A 25,868-nucleotide genomic window follows, 5' to 3' on the forward strand; every position below is an offset into this window, starting at 1 on the left:
AGATTGACAATAAAAGAGAGATTCCATATAGGAAGGGAAGTTTCAGTTGCAGAGTTGTAATGAGAAGCACAACAATGTTCACAGGAAATGTTTGCAAGAGAGAGGCCATTCTTACTTGAGCAAAGAGCAGATTCAGTGGGAGAGGGAGCTGATGTCTGGACTGAAGTGAGAATTTCAAGACTCATCAGAATGTCTGAAGAGACTAGATGTTATACCATTCAATAATAATCACTGCTCTCTTAAGGAAGAATCTACATTCCTAGAGATCACAGAAAACTATGGCAATATTCTGTTCTATCCCCAGGGTTTTATCACAGTGTCTGTACCATTTTATTTTTAACCAGTAGTGATGGAATGAGAAACAGTGCCCTGTGAAAACAAATTGAACTGCAATGTTGAAATTACTTAATGAGAATATACACTGGAGATCAAAATTCAATAGCAGGCCCTTGCGACGTTTCAGAGGTAGCGAAGTGTGCTGGCAATGGAAAAGCAAGGACCTACAGATCTGTTCAGTCTCATGGACAACATGGCAGGCGTTAAGTTCAAGCCAATTCTTATTTTATGCATGTATGAACTGGATTCCCAATTAATCGACCAAATCTTATGTTTTGTTTGTTTGATTTTGTTTAGGAAGTGTCTATGAAGATATATGTATAGATTAATTTTTACATCACAGATGCCATCATTGAAGAAAAAGTAAGGTGCCCTAGATACAAAGAAAAATGCAAAGTTGAAGAGCTTATTAGTAGCCAATTTGGCAGGACAGGAGGAGAGTTTCACAATTAGCATGCTTTTAGAGTGAGTGTAAACCAAGCAAATTACAGGACCAGGGACAGCTCCCTGGGTGCTGAGGGTGGCATCTTCTGCGTTCAGATAGTTAAGTATCCACACAATGGATGGCTGTGGCTCCTGCCCACAGGCACTATTCTGGGAGATGGGGGGAGGGAGCTCTTGTCTTCTAATATGAAATCCAACTTCACTGATGATCCATCAAAAGGAAGAGTCAACACTACAGGTTTGTTCATAAGGTTCTGTGTCCCACTGAGAATCTAGGACTTTTAATCTGATATTAAGGATAGCAAGCCCCTTGGGCATTGACCCCACCTACGCTTCAAAGTCATTTCTGGCTCAGGTTTATGGAAAAATACTCTAGGGAGGAGCTGGGGCACTAAAAGTTACAAGTCCACTTTAATATCAATGGATCTTATTTTTGTGATAAGCATGTAAATATGACACAAAATGTAATAAACTAAACATGAAAACGACCTGATTACAAGAGAAATTTTTATAATCATGATGTAACTTATATGACAAAGCTAAGGTAAGCTTTGCATTTGCATGGTGAAATAAATGATACACTCTTTAATTTGTTCCCTATTGATTCCAAATTATGAGAACAACACTGGTCCCTTATCATTATGAACTATGAAGATGACAGGGGAAAAAGATATCTGTGGAAAGATATTTAAAACTAGATAAAGCATAAAAAATCAAATGCATATTTCTTTTTGGGTCTCATATACATATAGAACTGTGAATTTTCCTTCTATATTTTTACTCAATCCATCAATAAAATGAATTAAAGGTGATAGAGTTCCAGAAAAAAAGAAAATTTCTAAATAATATAAATAATTATGTAACAATATATACAGATTGACTCCCTTTCCCTGTAAAATCTTGCTGTTGCCAATAATCATTGCACCCCAAATTGGATGATTTGTTTCCTAGAAAGTCATAACCATATATACTTGTTTCCCAAATGACACCATGACTTACTCAAAGAGAACCAAGCTAAATAATATTATCACTTAAGCCCTAGTCTATAAATTAATGAATGTGAAAAAAGGATAAATATAAGTATTTTCCCTAACCTATTTTTTACCAAGAGGCAATTTTCTTAGAAAAGGAGAGTAAGACTCATTATAGATGTAAAGTTAATGGAACTGACACAATGCAAGCAAATATAAAGTGGATATTTAGTCTCAGCACTATAACTGTTATGGCCTGAGTTAGATCCCCAGCCAGAGAGCTGATCCACATGGCGCGGCAGACCTCTCCTGTCTCGCCGGCTGCTCCCCTCAGCAGTGTTTTTCAGCAGATCTGCTTGTTCTGCCCCCCACTCTGTCTCTGGTGAATCCTCTCACCCCCCATACCTCTGGCTTACACCAGTTCTTCTATTCATAAATAAATAAATAAATCTTTAATAAGAAGACTACACTTTGAGGCTGTACTGCAAAGAAGAAAAAAGGCAGGTGTGGTTTACTTTAATACAGTATACCTAAAATAAAGCTTGTTGGAATTTAAGTATTCATATTAAACTTACAAAGGAAGCTACCAGTCAAGTGCATGAGTTTTTGTGCTGTGAATAAGTCATTATTTAATGTTTAAGTTCACATATATGTGCACTTGTTTTGCTTAAATCTGGAAGAACTATAACTAGGAAAGTAGTTTCATTAAAATAAGAGATTTCTAAGAAAATTTTATACTCATAATGTACATGCTTAGAGAATAAACTCACAATTCTCAACAACAAAGCAAGATTTAATTTGAAAATTCTTCTGTATTATTCAATTAAATAGAATACCATAGAGATACTTGTAAACCAAAGAGGCACAAGGCGGTTTGTCTCTGTTCACGATTTGATCAGAGGCAGCCAAAGCTTTACTGCACCAGTGTTAAAAATACTAAACATATATTCAAGGTTTATAAGAAAAGCCCCGTAAACACTCATTATCATCATGGCGAGGCGATGGTTACTAATGATATGGTATCAATACTTTAATTCATACTTGATTGAGGATTACAAAAACACAGATGTGAATCTTATGAAAAACTGCTGCCACTGACTATTACAAGCACTATCATTTAGTTTGATATCTTAATACACTCTTATTATTCTCAGAGCTCACCATCTAAAATGTCAGGAAAATAAAGTAGTTTAAGTTGCAGCGGGTTTCGGTAATAAAATAAAATATGAAGGGCTTTAACTCAGTTAAGAAATTAATAGAGATAAGCAAAAAAGTTATGAGAAGTCCTCCCTGGAGATGGTTAAATGCAAGACAAATGTCCATCTGTCTAGAACAGTTTGAGTGCGGCTTTGCCTAGAGGAAGGGGAAGAAGATGTGCTAATTTGCAAAATTTTTACAGCATCAATTTCTTATTGTCAGGAGGCTGCCTTGAGCCTATTCAGTCAATCCACATGATTAAAGCAACCGCTTCCAGTGACAACCTTCTGATAACGAATTTGCTTTGAAGAGGCCGGAATATAGCAAAAACAGTCAGGCTCTTGCACGGCCTCCAACTGTCCCTTCTGACCATGCTGAATAAAATACTGTGGGAGGCACCTGAAGTCCATATTCGTTCTGGAAAGCCCTCTTTTTTTTTCTCTTTTCCTCTCTGAATGACTCAGAACAGTAGTTGTCCTGTCAAGCAGGGCAGTCAAAATTGCAAATTCACGTTCACAGCATATAGGACAAAGTACTTCTTCCCGCACTGAATATTAAAAATGTAAATGTCTATATTTATGGGCTTAATTTATTAAGTTATTACTTGACTGATGGTTACTATTTTGATAATACTAAGAATTAAAATCTACCCTCAGCTCTAACTATATTTTACTCGATATGTTTCTAAACTTTCAATGATAAAACCAAACTCCATCCAAAGTCTCAGGAAATGAACTCTTTAAAACCATGTAGTTTGAACAATTTTTAATGATGGAAAAATGCACTGCAACTGTAAAATTCTATAAAATTGCAACTATGATCATTAATTAAATAAAGATATATATACACTGGGATAGTTCAATGTTGCTCTCCTGGGCTTTGGTGTGAAAGGCAGAGAGAATAATGGGAATGAATTGTTCTTTTACCATCAATATCCAGTATCCCATGGCCTCTTTAACTAGCCCTTTTCTTCCCTGGGAACATAAACCTCCCAAGTTGGATGCCACTATATTTAGTTTGCTCCAAATCCAAATTTGGATTGCCATGCTTCTTAACACTGCTGTAATCCAGATAGTACAGCTTCACCTTTAAAAAGGGGGCACCATTCAATTCCTTACAGCCCCCCAAAAAAAACTGCACTAAAAACTGTTTTAATCCTCCAAACCAGTCAAAACCCTGAAATTAGGCCTCTTAATAAGTTCTAACTTTTCAATCCACCCTTATCTGCCACTTGTCAATACACAATATGCACCAATCTCCTCAAAGATTTCTTTGTATTTTTTTCAGAAACTTATTTTATAGCATTCTCTGATAATGTCATATAATATTTTCTTTCTTTTTTTCTCAGCACCTAGAACATTTAATAGCTTGTTTATAAATCACTATCTTATGTATGTTCATTCAGTGCTTTCTGATATATTTTCTCTTTTTTCTTTTAGCTATATGCTGAACCAACCCATCAAAGACTTGGGTCTAACTTACTCATTGCAATGATGCCTTATTAATGTTCAACTTTTCTGTCTCCCTTCTGTGCCTTTTTCAGTGCTAACTTATAGCACTGACTACTGATTACTTGCCCTGGGAAACTGTACACTCCATTTCATTGCATTTTAATATTGTAAAAGGTCTCTCACAGATCTTCCCTCATAACCTCCCTATTCCAAACAATTATTAAATTCATTTTAGAAGAGTGAAAACTCAGTCAAGGTGACTTTACTGATTTGTCATATCTATAAATCTATAACTAAATACCCTGAGATTCCAGTCCTAAACTCTGATCACCATATATATAGGAAATGCCTTTGTATTTGAGGGAGAAAATGATACATGTGGGGAAAAGAGATTTTCTAAAATTCTGCTAAGTCAACCTTGCATGCTGGCTAGCATTTCACTTTTCCTTTTATCTGCAGTTTTAAAGCCACATTTCAATTTTTTTAATTTATATATATTCTATATCTGTTCATTTTGAAACAATGTTTGCTCCAAGGCCCCCCTCCAGGAGCAAAGAATGGGAAGTTCTCCCCATAGAATTTCCTTCACCAATTCACCCGTGCACCATCACCACAGTCCCCTGTGCTCCACCAGCCCCTCCCTCCCTCTGATCCCTCTCCCCCCTCCTCCCCTGCAGGATGTCTCTGGTTTATAATTGTCTGTTTGTAAAACCACATTTTTAAAGCATACTGGAAGAGGAAAAGAATTCCACCATGACCAGCAGCTCACTCCTAAAAGTGTACTTAACTATGGATTGCATATGGACTTGGATTCCCTGAATGCTTTTACTAAGAAGATTGAAAGCCACCTGTTTGGGGGATTTAGAGAGAATGCTATCTTAAGGTTGCAAATGGCATTCCCATAGGGGGTCAACTGGAGCCAGCACTGCCCTTTGACATTTGACAGTGACATGACATGAAGGGGACCTGAGGATGTGTTACCTCGATGTCCCCCACACAGAGGCTATCGATACAGAGATCATCATATTGTTCTGTCCACACGCCATGCAGAAAGGCAGTTAGAACACCCTCCACCTCCCAGAATCTACCTGAGAACCTCTCCACGCCCTCCCTAGAGAAGATAACACGAAAGCGAATACAATGCTTTTATGATATGTGAGCGCTTGTAAACACTTTGGGCCAGGAAGTGAATGGCTCTACATATTTATACATGAAAGTGTTTTTTTCTGCCCCTACTTGTACATTTAGAAAGTACACGTTTACAACAGGCAGAAGCTGCTGTGTTGTGAACCACTGTCTTTGATGAGGGAAAACATCTGTGTCACTTTCACTACTGGAAAAAGTAATGTTCTTCTCACCATGGAGAATTCGGAATATAAGTTAATTCTTAAAAATGTGCCTGCCTGGCTTTTGACCTGCTAAGAAATATTGAATTCCTGACCGTTAATCTCAGCACACAGACCATCTTCCTCCGTAGGGTCCAGTGAATGTAAAAGTAAGGAAAATATTCTGTTCCTGTACTCACAATCAAAACCCATTATTTTCAAAAGCTAATATTATGATTTAAAATATAAAAGAGTGTACATTAACAATATTAGAATTGCCACTGAGATTATATCTTCAGGGCTACGAGCACATAAAAAACACACAATCTATAAAAGATATCAGATTAAAAATTTATCAAGGGAATATACAAAAAAAGCTTTATTTTTCTTCTTTTTCTTTATAAAAAAGGTGAAATATTTTTTTCACAAAAGTAAAAGGAGAAAAATGTAAGAAAAACTATTTACACAAAGAAAAAATACTTTTTTTTAATTCTCACACATATGGCTCTTTTTGTGTGTGTGTGTGTGTGGGACCCTCTCCAGTGGCCAGGGAATGAACCGGCTCTGCAGAGACTGAAGGCAGCCCCGCTGCCCAGTGCTCAACTGCTGCGCCACCAGGGGAGGCCCTCACACATATGGCTATTAATTAAAATAGTGATCTAAAGCCTATTTTTAAAAAAGTGGTGGCTCTGGGCTACAGGTATCTTAAACAAGAAAATATTATCTCCTTTTTCCAGAAGAAAAGTTTATATTCTCCATTTCCAACAAACACTGATAACAACTGAAGAGTTATTAAAGCAAGCTGGCAGTTAAAAGGAAGAAAATGCATAGTAAATTCCTTCTAATCAAATCCTTTCCTTAGATTTCCCAAAATTAATCACAAGGTTTAAAGAATGCATTTGATAACAAGTAAGTTCCAAAACATCTTCTAAATGAGAATCTCTTTAGATAGCTCAGGAAGCAATTTAAAATTTATTGTTAATAAGCTCTCCTAACCGAGTGTAAAATTATCTAGGCTTTCAACATTTTTCATGACACCTTATTTAATATAAATTTACTTTGAAAATGAATAACTTTTAAACACCATTTTAAATCAAATAAAAATACTTACAGGTTTTTAATGTCCACTGCCCCACGGAATGCCTTCCTTGGAATTGCCTGTATTTGGTTTTCACTGAGATCACTACAAATGAAAGAAAAGGAAAAAGATGATGCAATTTAATATACAAAATTATTTCATCAATATATTTGAGAAAGGGTAGCACACTTCTTTAAAAAAAACCAAAATAATACTAAAAGGATCATAATTAAATCTGTAGCATTAGATACAATTTTAATACAAATATTTTTATTTCAAATATCAACTAAATGGTTGGACTAAAAAGTTTCTTGAATGACTTTTCCAGATCTTTACTTTCATAATAAATTATAAAATATGGGTCTCTTAAATTTAAGAATTGGTTCAATTCCGTGTAATAATGTATTTCCTTAAAGCAAATAGTAAGTTGTTCATAACTCAATTTTAAGGTGTTCTAAAGTTTTAGTACCTGATTTTTCTCCAACATCTCTCACATAACTTATGAAGTATATAGACAATCTGCCTGTTTTAATGTCCTAGAGAAAAGTGGGCAAAAACTGGTAAAACCTCGGCAGTGTGGCTAAGATTTCATAATATTTTAAGTAATATTGAAAATGCAATGTGGCAACAATGGCCGACAGTTCCTACATGAAAAATTAACATCAGGTTGATTTAAAACATTTAAATAATTCTACTGTGACCATAAACACAGACTGTCTATATTTGCATTTTAATTTAATTTAGAAAAACATTTTAATCAAGCAAAAAAGCCCTCTCTGAGTTGGCACGAACTTTGTAAAAATCACTCATGAGCTAGACTATTATTTTTCCTTTAGCGTTCCGAAGCAATCCTCTGAGCTCACACAGTATTGTCAGCTTTAACAAGGAGGATGTAAATATACATGGCAAAAAAGGTCTATGAAAACAGAAAATGTTCATGGAGTTTAAGTACTACTCGCACATAGCAGCAAATTGACATCAAATGGATAAATGATTAGAGCAAGGATGATGCTAAAATTATCTTGAAGATTCTAAGGAAACTGATGCTCATACACAAAAAAACAAAAACATGAAGCTACTGACCACGGGCACAGCTGGTGAAAAGAGAGGTGTTCCCCAAGTACCAGGAGGCCTGCTGCACGGATGCACCCGCATCCTCTCCCCCAGTGCTGCTTATGACTAGAGCTTGCTGTTCACACACTTGTGGCCACACGATAGAGAGAACTGGCAGGTACGGAGATTTAGTGTGTGGTCTTGACCTCATTAGCACCCAGTTTTAAACAACTGAGGTCTGCATTTATATCTCAATATCTGCAACATGCAAATAAAAAAAAATGTTTGCCAAGCAAAATTTGTAGAGAAGGAAATACCACACTATTTAAAGGGTAAGGGTCTTTAGCTAAAAATAAATAAAAAATAAAAAAAGAGGCAAAAACCCACACACTTTATTTCAAATAGTAAATGTGCAATATGTGCTTCTGCAGAAGATAAAACAACTCTCCATTTCCTAAGTGATATGGCTCCATTACTGCTTTCAGGAGTTTTAGTAGATTCCTAAGAGTAATAAAATTTCATTTCCTTAAAAATTGCTTATTTCTCCAGCTTGTCATTGATTCAGACTGACCTCCTTCCTTCACTTAATTAACACTATACATTTAAAAGCCCTGCTGCTAGAAACGGTGTTGAAAGGGTTGCCAAGAAAGGAGAAGGTAAAGCAAGAGAGCAGGAGAAAGAAAAATGAGAAAGCAATGAAAAATGGGAAAGTGAAAAAAGGCTGAATTCAAACAAATTTGAACCTATCACATTCCTAGAGCGAACAGTATTTCTACTGTAGTGCTGCTCAAGTGAATATGTTCTCATCCCCTGATTTTTGCCACTTCTTCTAACACAAAGACTGTTTTAGAGACTGTGTAGGTGAAAAAAAAAAATGGCAGATATTAGCTTTAGACCCTGCCGCTTCCCACCACCAGCTAGTCCCAGTGCTGCTCATTCGCAGGCAGTTTTGACCAGGTTTGTTTTTTAAGGGATGTGGGGGAGCTTTGAGGTGGTTTCTAGAGACATCACTGAAGAGCAAAAACACACAGAAGCCTGTTCTTATTTCGATCTCAGTGCTTCTGGTTACCTTCAGCAGAATTTTAGAAAATAAATGGGCTTTATTCTGCTAACATTTTCCAATTTTTTCTTTTTACAAAAGAGAGAGAGACTGTTAGTCTCAGAGCCTCCTCATATGCCTAAGGTCAATGGTTTATGTGTGTCTCCTCCCCATGCACACTCCCTCACAGACCATGCTACGGGCTCTCTGTTCTGTGTCCACCCACTCGAGTGGACAACTCTAGTTACAGTCCCTTCATCCATGACAGGAGAACGGGACTGAAGACATTTTCAAAATGCATGCAGCAGTCAGAATTTTAGAACTATTACCAAATTTGATCTAAATTTCCTTCGGTCCCCATAAGTATCTTGTGAAATACGAACAGCAGGTCCTTAAGCAACACCCTATTGCTCAAAATCATTTTGTTCGAATATTAATGAGACAAAAACAATCCTGGCCAATGTAGAACCATTCAACCTTACTGTAGGGATCTGATTCCCTCTATGTGGTTTCCTTAAAGTTGTGGTTTCCAAGAACCTATCAATGATGTTAAGTGAGGCCTTTCTGTATTATTTTCCTGGTTTTACAGGTGAGGAAACCCCTTTGGAGATATGAGGGACAAATGCAAACACAGAGATAGTGTGTTAAAGTGAAAGTACAGATACATGTGGAGTCAAGATTTGGGTATTTCTGAAAGTGAAACCAGAGGCTACTTAATCACTTTTGATCAGGTCTTTCTGTGGCATAGAATCATGAAGGCTGGGGCCTCTCTGGTGGCACAAGGGATTAAGTAGCCACTGCAGCACAGCATGAGTTCGATCCCTAGCTGGCCAGGGAGCTGCCCACATGGTGCAGTAGACCTCTCCTGACTTGGCCACTGCTCCCCTCAGCAGTGTATTTCAGTCAGTCTGCCTGTTCTGCTCCCCACTCTGTCTCTGGTGAATCGTCTTACCCCCCACACCTCTGGCCTGTACCCCAGTTCCTGTATGCATAAATAAATAAATCTTAAAAAAAAATAGAATCCAGAAGTCTTCTGTTAACTCAGGCACTTACTTTTGATGGATTAGAGTATATTAGATCAATGTCTTATAATTTCTACATATAATCAAGTGGGAACTACCCGTTATATCAGTCGAACACACATTTATTTCATCTACTAGATGCAAGGCATTGGCTGATGTTGCAAGAATTACTGAATGACATAAGGTCCATTTTCTTGTTTCAGGAATTTTCAAATCCAATAATGAAGATGGGGCAACTAGTCAAATAAGAAACCAAATAAGAAACCAAATGAGATAACAAATTACTGAGAACCTAAAAATGTAAGAAAACAGAGAAAGAAGAAAGATGACGTAAATGTGTCATGTTGTAAAAGTAGAAAGCAGGGTGAGGGACAGCATTTCTAGTTAAACACATGAAAAACCCAGGCCGAGAGCTTTTAATGGGGGTAGTTTTGGTTTGGTTTGCTTAGGAGGTATAACATATAGTGGAGTGATAGGAGATGAGGTTGGAAGGAGAAGCCAACGGTGTGATGGGTAGACATTCTGGTACCAATCTGGGGAGTGAGTTCATATCAGCAGACAAATGGCAGGGAAGGGACAGTGGTGGATGCAGCAAGACAGAGGTTCTTGTCTTGATTAAAATGGTGATGGCAGTTAGACGACCATACGGAGTCAGAGACTTGAGGTTGGAAGACCAGAGGCAAGTCTTTTTTGCTAGTTGAGGAAACAAGTGATAATCTTGAGCAACATAATAACCATTTCTTGCTTGCTCTGGGCAAGATAAGGGATGCAGCATCTCTACTGTACACACAGAAAAACTGCAGAAAATTAAGAGTGCTGTCAGGAATGCAAAAAGAACCAAAATCTAGAAGTTGACTATATGTGGCTATGGATTAGGCATGGGGAAAAGAGAAAAGTTAATTTCAATTTGGACTAGAGGGATGGTTACCAAAATGAGGAAATCAGAAGGGCAATTTGCAGTATTGATTATAAGTTCAGTCTTGGAAATTTTTTCAATCTAGTTAGGGAAATGTGACATACATCAGTTTGATGACAGCAAAAGTAGCCTATGGTAATAAAATATAAGTGATCATCTGAGAAGGATGGATGGAGGAGATAAGTAAAGTAAGTCTTTAGAGGCTTGATTGATTAGGCTACTTTCATTACAAAATGGGATCTTTTTGGATATTGATGAAAATATGATAGGACTCAGTAATTCTCAGCCTCTCGTGCAGGAAAAGGAGGTGGCAGGTGGTGGGTAGAAGGAATCCAAAGAGAGAGAGGCAGCATGTCAGAGAGTTAAGAGTGTAGATGGGAGACCCTGACTACCTAAGACTGAATCCTAGCTCTGCGACTTACTAACCACGTGACCATTGGAAGGCTGCTTACACTTTCTGTGCCTCAGTTTATTCATCTGTGAAGTGGAACAATAACAGCACCTACCTCACAGTACAGTTAGGTAGAATCATAATGTTCATACTCTTAAATGATCATGAAGTACAGAGTAAGCATGACAGGGGGTTACCCTTATTCTACTCGGAGACTGATAGGTGCCCCTGAATGTATCAGCTCTATTCCTTGGGGACCATCATAGGCAATGTCAGATGTCACTGATGGGAATGCATTGTTCTGTGAACATGTGGAAGGAGAAAAATGAGTTAGAACTACTGAGTTAGTGGGATGGAGCGTCCAAGGGAAGAGTTTGTAATTATATCAGTCTAGGTAATCGACTGTAAAAGTGTGTTCGGAGTAGGAAAATGGCTTGATGGAGGTTGATTTTTTAGGAAGATTAATCTGGAAATTGAATTCTGAGCAGGCAGGGACAATGGGCAGAGACGTGGTGTTGAATAGTGTCATAGCAAAATGGTGAGCCACCAGTGAACTAAGCAATACTTTTGGGAGAAAACTAAGTAATAAAGTTGAGAGTGGGGCCCAGGTCCAAATATAAGGTTTTTGATATAAGTTATGGGGGTTGTCATCTTGGGGAGAGCTTAAAACCACAAAACTGGTAGGAGAAAGGGAATAATGAAATACAAAAGGTGTCTGGGGAAAACAGGGCAGCAATTGGGGAGGTGAAACTGAAGTTGGGCAACTAGATTGGTTTTGTAGTTTTGGGGACACAGATAAGTGGGAGGATATTCCACGCTCACGGAACAGTAGCATTAACATCATTAAATTGTCCACACTACTAAAAATCATCTATAGATTCAGTGCAATCCCTATCAAATTCCAATGGTATTTTTCCACAGGAAAAAAAAAATAATACTGAAATTTGTATGGAACATAAAACACCCATAAAAGCCAGAGAAATCTTTAAAAAATAAGAACAAAGCTGAAGGCACCAAATTTCCCAAATTCAAATTATATTGCTAGAGTAATTAAGACTATGGTATTGGCATAAAAAGACACATCCACCACTGGAACAGAATAGAGTGCTCAAAAATAAACCCAGACATCTATGGTCAATTATTTTATGAGCTAGCAAATGCTGGCAAGAATATGGGGTTGGGGGAAAACCTCTTGTGCACTGTTGTTGTGAAAGCAAATTGGTATAGTCTCTCTGGAAAATGGTATGGAGGTGTTTCAAAAGATTAAAAATAGATCTACCACATGATCCAGCAATCCCACTTCTGAGTCTATAATCAAAGGAAACGAAGTCATTATATCCAAGGAATAGCTGCACCATGATCACCGCAGTATTACAATAATCTAAACATGGAAACAATGTAGGTTTCCACTGATGGATGAACAGATAAACAGATACACACAGACAAATAATATAAGTGATATTTTCTTTTTTTAAGGTTTTATTTATACAAGGCTGGGGTACAGGCCACAGGCACGGGAGGGCGAGAGGATTCACCAGAGACAGAGTGGGGAGCAGAACAGGCAGACAGACTGAAGACGCTGCTAAGGGGAACAGCAGGAGAAACAGGAGAGGTCTGCCACACCATGTGGGTATCTCACTGGCTGGCTGGAAATCGAACCAGTGCTGCAGAGACTGCAGACAGCTTCACAGCTCTGTGCTCAACCTGCTGCACCAAGGGGGAGGCCCAGTGATATTTTCCTTATAGGTAATGAAATTATTCATATGTTAATAAATATTATTATTATAATAAAATATTTTTATATAATGAAATAGTATGAAGTCATTAACAGGCAGGAAATCCTGGTTTCCAACAAAATGGAATGAATGACCTTGAGGGTATTATGTTAAGAGAAGTAAGTCAGAGAAAGACTATGGCAATACTGTATGATCTCACTTATATGTGGAATCTCCAAAAAAAATCATATAAAATGAGAACAGATTTGTAGTGCTAGAGGGGTGGAGCTTGGGGAAAATGTAAAGCTATAAACTTCCAATTACATGATTAATAAATTTGGGGCAAAAGATGTATTGACTGTTGTTAATGACACCATGTTATGTACCTAAAAGTTGCTAAGAAAGGAAATCTTGTCACAAGAATAACAGCTGTAACTATGAGAGGTGATGGATGTTAACTAAAACCACTGTGGTCATCATTTTCAATAGATGCACATCTCCAATCATTATGTTGTATTCCTTAAACTGGCACACTCTTACATGTCGACTGTATTGCATAAAACTGGGGAAAATACCTTTAAAAAGGTTACTGCAGGACCTCCCTGGTGGGGCAGGGGTTAAAGACAGCTCTATCAAGCTATCACCAGCCACTGCAGCATGAGTTCGATCCCTGACCAGCCAGGGAGGTGACCCACACGGCGCAGCAGACCTCTCCTGTCCCGCCCGCTGCTCCCCTCCGCAGTGTATTTCAGTAGATCCTTCTGTTCTGCTCCCCACTCCCTCTGGTGAATCCTCTCACCTCCCACACCTCTGGCTTACACCCCAGGTCTTAGATGCATAAATAAATATTTTTTTAAAAAAGAAGGTTCTTGCAAAAGCTCAGGCATGATCATTTGAAAATTCCCACTAAAATTAAAAATCTTGACGTTCTACCTACTTTATTCATTTTGGGGAAGGACAAAGATGTGAGCAGAACTGGAAAGACTGTCCTGTCCTGACAGTAACCTTGATAGGGAAGCCATGAATGAGGGTCAGCACTCAGCGGTTTCAAGTAGAAAAGGCTTATCATCTCGCTCTTTACCCAGGTGGAATGACACAAGTCAGAGAGCCAGGTCTACGAAGAGATCCTGGTGCTCATCAGTCAAAAAACCCCAGAATCTCCCAGGTTTGGTTCTCTTGTACTTCTTTCAACCCAATTCCCTTATCAAGCCCCTTGCTCCCATGCTTCACTGCCATAGTCACTGGTACCACATCCGTCACTGATTCACACATGACTGAGCCTGCAAACTGATCTCGGTCTTGCTCTATGATTCCTCCATGTCCTCCCTCCACACTGGCATCACATTTATATTTTCAAAATTGAAATCAGGCCAAACCAGCTCCTCCTCGACTCTTTCTCATCTCACTTGAGGAGAGACCAGCCTGACAGTTGTTCAATCCCAAGCTGTGGCGTCTTCTTTGCTATCGCATATGCTTCCATAGCCCACGTCCAACCCACCAGCAAATCCTCCTGGCTCTCTCTTGAAAAGACCTTCCAAATATGACGTGCACCCCTGTTCCCCTGGCAAAGCCACCGACCCCTCTTGTCTTTAGTTTTCCTATGGCCTCCAATTCTGCTTCTCCCCTAGAGCCTTGTCTTTTCCTACATTGCTGATGAGAACTCTTCACTGATGTCCCCTCTCTCTGCAAGAGAATCACAAAGCATCGCACTGGCCTGCAAGTCCCCCAGATAAACAGGGAGGCCTCGCTCCTTCTATGGCTTCACCCTATCTCCTCTACTCCCTCCACTTCACACTCCTCCCACCACACGGAACTTCTTGGAGTTTCTGAAAAACTCCAGACAACCTGTCACTCCAGGGACCCTCCCTGACCCTGGCTGTGCCTCCCGTTCCACCTTGGTTCATTCAGGAGTCCCATGTTCTTCCTCACCCTTTATAAAATCACCTTTCCAAATTGCTTAGCTTTTGCACACTTGCTTTTTGTCTTAAGCAACTAGTTTCCATCACCATGAGATGGGGAGTTATACATTGTTCAAAGCCCAGAACAAATAATGTCTTCTTGAACATAGTTTTTCTCCAATTCTCCCAAGGAGCCTTAGTGCTTAAATCTCTGTAACTTATTAGTTGGGATGCTACTTGTGATGCGATGCAGGGCACTTAGCCTCTGTCCCCTTGTTTATTTGTAAAACAAGCTAGTATAAATAGCTCTTAGGGTGATCCTGCCTCATCTCAGCAATAATATCATCACTAATACAAATTAGTGCTGACATAATGAAATCTAAATATAATTATTGCATAATTATAAGGAAATCACAATTATAAAATGTATCGATTATTAGGGAGTCACTGCTCACTCGTCTGTGTCCTTAAAGGGAAACACACACACATTTATTACAACACTTGAGAAATTTTAGCTGAATTCTCTTCTTAGATAACTTTCTTGCTAGTGCTAGACAATATGATAGATAAAGGCAGGGGTTTTAGGTCATCTCGTTTCTGTAGAATTGCTGGCATATCACAGGCTAGAAGAAGGCGAAGATTCGTGTAAATGAGTAAGGAAAGAAAAAAAAATTTGACAGAAGAAGCTCACAAAACTTGGCAACTTGCTGGAGGTGTGCAGCGAAGAAAGAGAACTGCTAAGTGTAAGCCTGTGTGTGTGGAATCCTGATGAGTAGTAAAATCTAGTACTAGAAACACAGCAAGGAGAAGTCAGGAAGGATTACAGAGCTTCTGCGAGGACTTTAGATACACTGGTGTCAAGGCAACACAGGGGAGGTGAGGGGTAATGATTTATAAAACCCATGATGTGAAACTGGAGCTCATCAAAGAGATCAGAGAGAAACACAAACTAGGTTCTTTGGGCCACGTTGAGAACTGAGCTATGCACCACCTATATAAACCTCCTTACAGCAGGTCTGCAAGGACAAATTTCAAAATTTCAGGTTGTCATCCCCATGAACCGATGCTTGTTGTACCCAGAAAAACACTTCCCAATGCATGAAGAGGTATTCTGGAAGGTGGCGCGGAGGGACGGGCTTGGAAGAGGGTTGGGCTGGGGTAGTTGGATCTAGTTCATACAACCACGTCACTATGGGAACCTAGTTAAGTTGCTGAGATTCTTTGAATCATATTTTATTATCCCATACTCTAGGAAAACTACTGAGTCCTGCTGGGGCGGGGGTGACTGGGAGGACAGAGCAAGGTGGTTATTCCACGTGGAGGGAAGTGCCATGTCAACCTTAGCAAAGGCGCTCACACACGATCCCTCTTGCATGCCCACCAGTGCATCTCAGTGCACGTCAGGAATTATTTGTTCAGGGCCATCCCTGTGACACAAGGGGTTAAGTCTCAGCACTGTGAGGCTATCTGCAGCCACTGCAGCACAAGTTCGATCCCCGGCCAGGGAGCTACCCACATGATGCAGCAGACCTCTCCTGAGTCGTCTGCTGCTCCCCTCAGCAGTGTATTTCAGTAGAACTACCTGTTCTGTTCCCCACTCTGTCTCTGGTGAATCCTTTTACCAACCTATACCTCTGGCCTCTACCCCGGTTCTTGTATGCATAAATAAATAAAATAAATCTTAAAAAAAGAATTATTATTTATTCAGGGCAGTGCCAAACACACTGTAGTTCTTACAAATAAAAGATTAAAAAAAAATAGCATGTGTCAGCTCTCAAGGAGCTCAAATTGAGAAAGAAAACAGACAGGAAAGGTAATTATACTTCTGAACTGGTAAAAATATCAGTAGGAAAATAGACAAAGTCTTAAAATAGTAAAGGAGGAAATATTCCTTTTGTTACTGCTGTGTTATTGGGAATGATAATAACTTCAAATTTTAAAAAAACAACTGTGTCAGTTTCCCAGTTTATGTATGAATGGAGTCATATTAGATCTAGCTGTATATCTATGTATGCACACATAGATGTGCACATACTATATACATATTATATATGTACACCATGCATTTGCTCTAACATGCATATACATACATTTTTCCTCCTCAAGCCTTTGTACATGCATGCAGCCCTGCCTGGAATATGTGCATGTTATTCTTCACTTGTTTAACCCACTTGCCCATCCTTTAGGGCAGAATTTAAATAGTCTTCCTTCTGAAATTTTTTTCTGAAATACCCTAATACTGGAGTGGGCTGCCTTCCTCTTGTTCTTGCAGTGTTATATTTAGCTGACCTATTGGTTTGTAACTTCTCCCTTACTTTATGACACATCCATCCCACAGAGCTGAAAATTTGATTGAATAATTCATAATTTGTCCCTAGTGCCTAATACAGTGCCTGGCTGTAGTCACTAAAACATCTATAAAAATGTCCATAACTGATTATCAAATTAGTACTGTACTTATTGACATTTAGATTCTCAGGCACATTACTTATTTAACAGGCAAATGATGTCTTTCTTAGTATATATGAAATGTCATCTTCTACTCTGGTAAATTAAGACCATGATGTACTTATTCCCTGGCTTCCAAAGATATGGTAGAAATATTCTGTTGGTGACCCAAATATCTTTACTGAGATAAAGGTAATGAAAAGGTACAACAATTCCTTAGGTTAGGTACTGCAGATTTTAAAGGGAAGGTAGTCACAGAAAGACTTAATTTAATCTAAAGTATAGTCTCCATCTTAGCTGATGGACTTAAAAACTCATTCTTTCAATACTGGGTCCAGATATATATGTGAGTTCCATGATTTAGTCACTAAAATATTAATGCCAACCAGAAAATAGTCATTAACTGAACACAATCCCAAGCCTTCATGTCAATAAATGTGCTATTCATTTACTGAGACATATCAAAAAATGTAATTCTATTTTCTTATCAAACTAATTACAGTAGAGTAAGGAAGATCAGGTTTGTATGTAAGACTTCTGTATAGAAGCAAAGAAGAACCTATGTTGGCATGCAAGTATAAATAAAATAATGAGATACAAGGGTGAGATGGTATTGAGCTGATCTTAGGAAAAGTGGCAGGGATGGTTTGGTAAGAATGGGATGTCACTCTAGAAAGAGACCAGCACAGGAAGACCCAAGACAGAGGTATGTAAGGGTAACATCACTGAGGGTGAATAGAAATAAAGTAGAATTTTGTTCCATTTAACAGTTAGAAGGAAAGACAAAGGGCTGTGTTAGGATCCCCAGACATTTGAATGAGATGACTGCAGAGTTCTCAGTTAATCTAACACACAATAAGAAATAAGATGATCAAGTAATTAAATAAGGATCAAGTAATTAAGTAAGAGTAAGCAAAGGGTTCAGGAATCTTTGTGTACCACTAGAGCATAGAGAGCTTCAGACAGGCACATTTTGTTATTGTTTCTCCTGTCCAGTTGTTCTGAAATGTACACTTGTCAATGAAAAGTCAATGTCATTACATACACTCAATTCTTAGCTTAGACAAACTTACTGCTTGTAAAGAGAGCCAACCCATCAGTACTTCTTCCAGAATTTACAGATTTCTAAAAACTAAAATAAGTAACTAAAAAGTTATAACTAAAGTTAGAGTTTTGTTAAATAACTAAAAAGTTATTTTTAATAATTATGGAAGTTTTCAATGGAAGATGTCATAGAAAAAACACCTATACAAATCAAGCATTCATAAAGATAATTGGCAAAACATCAGATTTTGACCCCTAAGAGAACATTTCTAAAGTGCATTTTAACAGCTTACCAAAACATATTTTTTTTTAACCAGTAAGCTTTTACCAATTTAAACTGTACAACTCAATGGCTCTAGCTTATTAATAGAATTGTGCACCAATTACCATAATCTAATTTCAGAACAGTTTTATTACCCCCCAAAAAAACTTTCTACTCAACAGTCATTTACCTCCCTCCCATGTTGTATCACTTTATTTTTTATTACCAAAGAATGTTCCAGTGAATAAATATACTACATTTTTTGATCTGTCCTTAGTTGATAGATGCATAGATGCAATGGACTTTGTAAAGCAGTTTCAAAGTTGATAAATACCTGTGTTGGAGACTAAAATATTTACTCTAATCTTTGCATCCTTCTTGGAAGTTCTGGACCTACTTTTACATTCCTTAATATCACAGGAGTCTGACAGTTAGAGGACAGTCACCAGGGACTGGCTACTTCTTTAGACCATTTGATCCTCTCAGATATCACCTTCCCTTTGAAGACCTTGTTTGTCTTAGGTTCAACTCTGTACATCCAATTATAGTATTCTTCCCCAGATTGAACTTCCATATACTCACACAGTTCTACAATGCATGTTAAAGTCTTCTGATATTGCTCAAAAAAAAAAAAAAAGTATAGACTATAGAAATAGCTCTTACATGTTTTGAACTTAGGGTAAAGCAGTTTTCAAATTTGGTAATGATGTATTTTACAGTCACTACTTTCTCTCCAATTAGTATCTCCAAATGACAGAGTTAAAAAATTTGAAACTGCATATATGTGCTACACTACATGTACACACCCATATACGTGTGTGCTTGTGTATATCCTAAATGTACATGTGTGACAGAGAAAAAGAGAGTGAAATAGAAAGAGATAAAGACAGGGAAGGGGGGAGAGAAAGAGAGAGAGACTAAGAAACTCACTATATGCAAACGTCATTTTATGTATACATATATATAATATATATATTAGTCACATAGATAGCTTATTTATATACTGAAACTTGGGAAGGAAACTGTAAACCACAATCCAAGAAAGATATTTTTTTTCATTTTAAAAAGATATGAATGACTTTCAATTTAAAACAGTGCTTTATTATGTACTTCCTAAAGTAATTTTACAAGACTCCCTTGAAGCAGTCTCTGGAAACTTGTCCAGAAAAAAAAGGAGATAGGAAGAATATAACTGTCAAATACGTTTGTCCTAAGTACTCTTTATAGACTCTCCATTCTATTTCTAAAAATAAAATAAAGGCAACTTTCAAAAATATGCTTTTTAAAATCAGCTTATCTTTGTTTTCCAACTTGTAAAGATTTTTGAAAGGTAGAATGTAATGGAATGGTGTTGAAATACTGCATCAGCTCTTAACAAAGAGCCAGTGCTGCAATGCTGCTATTTTATTGCATGCAACGTATGGTTTCCAGTTGAGTATCCCATTAACCTCAGAGTGTAATGATATCATTTTAATTATATAAATTGAAACAGCAATGTATAATACCTATATCATGTAAAAATGGATTTGCTTTATGTGAAAGTGTCCAAACTATCTTTCACTCTGAAGCAATAAATTTGCTTTAGATGGCAAACCTGCCTGTAAATTTAATTACTGGTAATTTTATTTTCCTCCATGGTTTAACCTCTCTCAGAGTCTGACCAGGAATATCATAAATCTGTATTTCCATAGACCACTCTGAAAACTACTGAGTCATGATAAATGAGTATTTGCACAGATTTTAACTTAGAAAAGCAAATAAACATAAATATGAGTGGGAAATAAAGTCATTAGTACTTAAATTCCTGTTTGTTAAAAAGCGTAGTTTAATTAATGAAACTCCTTTCAATCAAATATATAATCATAATAACACATTTCATGGAAAAGAACTCTTTTCAAGTATCCAATAATCCAAAAACTGTACGGGAATATGGGGAAAATATAAGAGAGAGAAAGGTTTCTGCTCATTCAAGAGAATAATTTGTACATAGTAAAATTTTGTAACACAGTCTGAATTACTGGGAATTGGAAGAGTAGCTCCAGGGTCACATAGCAAGGAAATCATGCAAGATTTGGGGGGCAACTGGGAGGCACAGATTTGCTCCCCATCAATGTTTTCTATCCTTCCTTAGAATTCCCAACAGAGTAGCTATTTCTAAAGGGAAAAGAAAGGAAATGTGGCTATGAAGAGAGCAAGTCAGTGCATTTCACTGTTAATTCAACATGACACACACCAGGTGAGAACAATCCTGGGCCTTCCTGAGAGCAGAGAGGCGGTTACAGAGTGCTCCAGGGTCAGGCCACACAACCCAGGAGGCTGAAACCAACATTTGGGTTCTGACACCGACTGGCGTAGTTACTTGAAAAGTCATCCCAAGTCTGAACCTTTCCCCCTTCATCTGTAAAATGGGGCTGATGAGGTTATTGCTTGGAAGAGCTGAGATGAATCTGTGCCAAGCTTTACAGAATCCGCAGCAAAGAACAAAGCACCTGACAAACACAGATCCACCTGCTGTGTGTGGTTCCATCTGCTTCTGTCTTTTCCCACCACTTTAATATGGATTTCTTGGGGGCTTGGTCTCTGCCTTCATCATACAAGAGTTTTCTCCTAGATGTGCCATTTATTATCTCTATGACCTTGAACTAATTTTTCTGTTTTCTTTTTTAACTTCTCTAGCCTTCAATTTCCTATTCTTCAAGACTAATATTTAGAACACATTTCATAGGGTGGTGGGGAGATTATATGAAATATTTAGCACAGGCTTTCATACATACTAATAATGCTCCATAAATGTTACATATTGTCATGGCAATGTGGAAAATTATAGCAATAGTCAGGATTCTGGAAGATGAACTATAATTCAGGTAAAATTTTCATGCAACAATTATATCTATCAAGGTAGAATAAAACAGAAAAAAGGCTTTTTCCACTTAAACACAGTATCTGTGAATTATATCGCTGTCATTATCAATAAATACTTAAAACAATCCCAGTAAGCACTGAGCTATTTTAAGATACATTTTAAATTCAGGAAATTTAAATTCATCATATACAGTTTCTGAATTACAAAGGATAAGAGGTTCATAACCCATATCCGAGCATGTCATAATAGTCTGAATGTAAAAAGCCATTTTATAATTTTTGAAAGGCAATCTTAAGCTAATGTTTCCCCTTAATGCACAAACCACCCTTGATTATGCGGCTTGCAGACATTTTGAGGGAGATCCAAAGTCACAGTTTCAAGATAGCAAGATTTCTGAACTCTATCTAGAAGAGAAGGAACCACAGATCTGAGATGAAAAGGAACTTCTGATTCACAAGATGGGGATCCACCCCACATGAACCTTCATAGATGGAGAGAGTTGTGAGCCCAGGTCTCTAGTACCCCTGCCCAACGATGCACCCCACCTACCCCCAGCCCCAGTGGACTTCCTCCAGGCAGGGAAGGGAGGGTGCTTCTCATCCACATGGCCTGCCTGCTCAAGTTCAGCGCATAGATATGCAAGGAGAAACCTGCCAAAGCACAGAAAGGGAATTAAAGATGTGGCTGCTGTAATAAGAAAGAAAGGGAGAAGAGCAGAGAGTAGACAGAGAGTGGGCAAGACAGAGGTGGAAAAAACAAGAGAGGAAAAGCCTAGGAGAAAAAAAAAAGTATGACAGATTCAAGCAAAACAAACAAGACAATAGCAACACCTCCAACAGAATGATCAGCGCTGCATCAATGCATTTCTTTTATATACTTAGACATGAGTCTTTACATTGAGACATTGTTCTACTGTTTGCCATGTCTCTCCGATTTAAGATCCATACCACTGAGAAACAAGTAGTATTATCTCCAACACAGAGGGGTAAAATGATTTTTCTCCAACACTGAGAAAGGTAAAATGATTTAACAAGTATTGACATTTCACAAGTTTTGGGAATATAGAAATGAACAGGACGGAGCCTGGTTCCAGGAAGCTAAACCGAAAATCACTGGAACTGTATTTGTTCTGAATTTGCAAAGGTGCAAGGGTCTGCGTGAAAGAAAAAGCAAACGTTCCTGAATGATGTATATTTTTTAAGACACTTCCACATCCACTCCCTAACGCTTCTTTATTTAGTGATACAGCAGATTCTGCAATTAGAACGTCTAATCAGTTCTACTTGGAACACCTGAAGATGATACAATTTCAATGAGACACAATTGGTTTGAAAATTTCTAACATGACTCAAAGACTTAGGATGTTGGCGAGCTGTCCAAGGGGTGGTCACTCATTTGAATGAAGCTCTTTTAAAAATGTTCATCACAGTATTCAGTTTAAACTGATGAAGAATGGCACTTGAGCACCAACCCTTCCAATGGTGCACTTTCAAACTCTACTTGGATGCCAGGATACACCCAGACACAATTTTGCTGTGTAAGTCAATCTGCTGATCACCAAGTCAATTCTGCCCCATGACTGTTCCAAAAAGACAAATACATCAATTTGCTACAAAAGTACCACGTCAAGTGATACGTGCACAAACTACACAAACTACACGTAGTTATAGTTAAAATGAACCCCAGCAGAGGCAGGGCTCACATTTCAGCCTGCGAAAAATATTCATTGATAACGTTATTCCTACACATACTTGGCCTTTACTTGTGTATCAGCAGGAAATTAACTGACAAAGTATGAATCGTTCTTTTTTTTTTTTTAACAAGATGTTGGAAATTTTTATACCTCTTAAAATTCAACCTATCCTTTTCTGACTAGTGGTATTTCCATTCGCTGCATTTGCAAGGAACAGAGGGACCAAGTGCCAAGAAGCAGTGTCTGCACTGAATGATTCAGACTAAACAAAGTCTGGGGATTAATTCCTAGGAAATGATAACCTTCACGTTGAGAGGGGAGCGGAGGGCTTTTATTTACCCCTCACCAGGAAAGTCCTAAGATTCATATCAGAAAGTGGAACTGAGCGACAGTGGCTGACAGTGGGCTGGACTTCAGAAGAGATGATAGAGGGGCAGATGTCTGCAGAGACGGCAGCAGAGCTGGAACTATCAAGTTTCAGACCCTGTCCCTGACGAGGGCTGCGAGGTGACTTTTAAGACTAGAGAGAAGTAAAAGCTTTCCGTGACAGTTAAAAAACATGGGTATAGATACAACCAAAAACTAATACACTTTTTAATTGATTTAATTTTTATTGAGGTTATGTTGGTTGACAGCACTGTATTTGACTTAGCTTCATGTCTGTTCACTTATGTGTCCTCACGCACACCCACCACAAGGCACCCATAACCCTCCACCATGGTCCACTGGGTCCCCTTCCACCTTGTTCTTACCCCTCCCTGCCCCCTCTGATAGCCCCAGCTCTGCAGCCCTATTTCTAAGGTTTGCTTTAGTTTAGTTTTATCTATTCCTTTATTTTGTTTCTTTAGATTTTTGTTACCTCCTTCTGACTTATCTGTCTATATTAATATTAAAGTTCTTGGATGAATTTGAATATGGGCAATTTTTTTGTATAGATAGATTATGCTGAGACAAATAGTGGGATTTTGTGTTTCTTTTTATTTAGTTGCTCAAGTTAACTTGCCCCCAAACATGGATTCAGATGCTCTAACTAGATTATAAATTTTGAAATACACAGTACATATACCGTGTTGAAGGCAGGGGTGTATAATTCCAAATCACATGATAGAGTAACTCTGTGGCTTTTCCATATACACTTAAGAAACAAATAATTATCTAGGTACAAGTCTTTATAATATTTTGACTCAAGAGGTAAGTTTGCTAACATTAGGGAAAAGTAAAATAAATTCTATTTGTATGATTTGCATAAATAATAAAATTAGTATACCCAGCTGGATCAAGTTTTCCTAAATCAGGAACATAAGAACTAGTTTCCTGTAGAGATCTTTGAAGATAGCACATGGTCTCTATCTAGATGGAGTCGCTCATTACCTGAGAGAGGGGTAGGATGGGATAAAGGGCTAACGATAGGTCCAGGTTCTTGCTCCAGTGGTTATCACTTGCTTTTCCTGATACTGGTGACATGTACCACCAGACATCCTGGTAGAACACAACTGAACTGTAAATGATTAAAATGTAACTTAGAACATCAAACTCCGATATAAAATTATTTTGTTATGTTCTGTTTTTAATGACCACACAGCTTGGTCAGTTGGATGGGATTTCACAATTACTCTATTTTATATATATTTATTTATTTATACAAGCACTGGGTACAGTCAGAAGCACGGGAGGGTGAGAATTCACCAGAGCCAGAGCAGGGAGCAGAACAGGCAGACTGATGAAGTACACTGCTGAGGGGAGCAGCAGGCGGCAGGAGAGGTCTGCGCACCATGTGGGACCCTCGCCCAGCGGCCAGGGATTGAACTGGTGCTGCAGAGGCTGTGGGCAGCTTTGCAACCCAGCGCTTAACCGCTGCACCACTGGGGAGGCCCTCACAATTATTCTTGTAGCATCAGTAGAGAGAATAAGCAAGGAGACATTCATTTATAAAGAAGTAGGATGAACAGACAATGAATATTCAATTTCCCAAATGTGATCAAGTTCAGACTTTAGCTAAAGTACTTTTTCTTTATTCAAGAAACTAAAGTTGATGACATTGAAAAAAACAGCTATAGTCTCTCAGTTACTCTTTCTGCAGGTAAGACATATCCAGTCATGTTTGTGGGAATCCAAACAAAAGCACTGAGCTGTCAATCCAGAAGTAATCACAGCCATGGGCTCCAAATTCTATTTTAGATTGTTTAGCAGCAGTTTTAAATTAAATAGCTTCAATAGTTTTATTTTTAATTTAAATATGCTAGTGTTCATGCCTGTTGTCTTTTCCCTATAATGTTCCTAACTTTTACTTATCACCTATTATTAATTCATTAATAGTCTAGTTAATATTTATACTCTCAATGCCCTATTTTCTTCTTTTTTAAGTAAATCAGTTAAAAGATATGTTTTCTCTGTTAAATTAGGAAACAATGAAAAAATATGAAACTCATACATTGTTGCTACTTTTTAAATAATCTCTCTGAAAGAATCAATTATTTCCTATGGAAAAAATTACCCACTTAATAAAAATAAAAATAACCATCTATACTAAATTTTCTAATAGACCTACCTAGATTTCTTTCAAACCCTAGACATATAGTATATTTTTGTAGCTGCTACTATTAACAATTAAAAACAAAGTACTTTTCAATGAATACACACAATGAGTAAATTATATGAAGTAATGAGTCTTCATTGATAAGCAAGGAATCTTCACAACTCAGTATGTAAATTGACACTGAAA

At 37.9% G+C, this 25,868-nt stretch overlaps 1 protein-coding gene across 3 annotated transcripts in view; it reads right to left on the reverse strand.

Annotated features, from left to right (window-relative positions):
* The window catches only part of SLIT2 (slit guidance ligand 2), a gene marked incomplete at both ends in the record, with an annotated part of 302,355 nt that overhangs the window by 118,579 nt on the left and 157,908 nt on the right, over positions 1-25,868 (reverse strand). For all 3 annotated transcript variants that reach the window (XM_084234111.1, XM_084234110.1, XM_084234109.1), the window contains one exon: positions 6,836-6,907. In XM_084234111.1, the coding sequence (XP_084090237.1) occupies positions 6,836-6,907 (72 nt within the window). The remainder of the gene's footprint in view (positions 1-6,835; positions 6,908-25,868) is intronic.

This window comes from Talpa europaea (assembly GCF_964194135.1).
Source record: "Talpa europaea genome assembly, chromosome: 5".
Taxonomy (NCBI): Eukaryota; Metazoa; Chordata; class Mammalia; order Eulipotyphla; family Talpidae; genus Talpa; species Talpa europaea.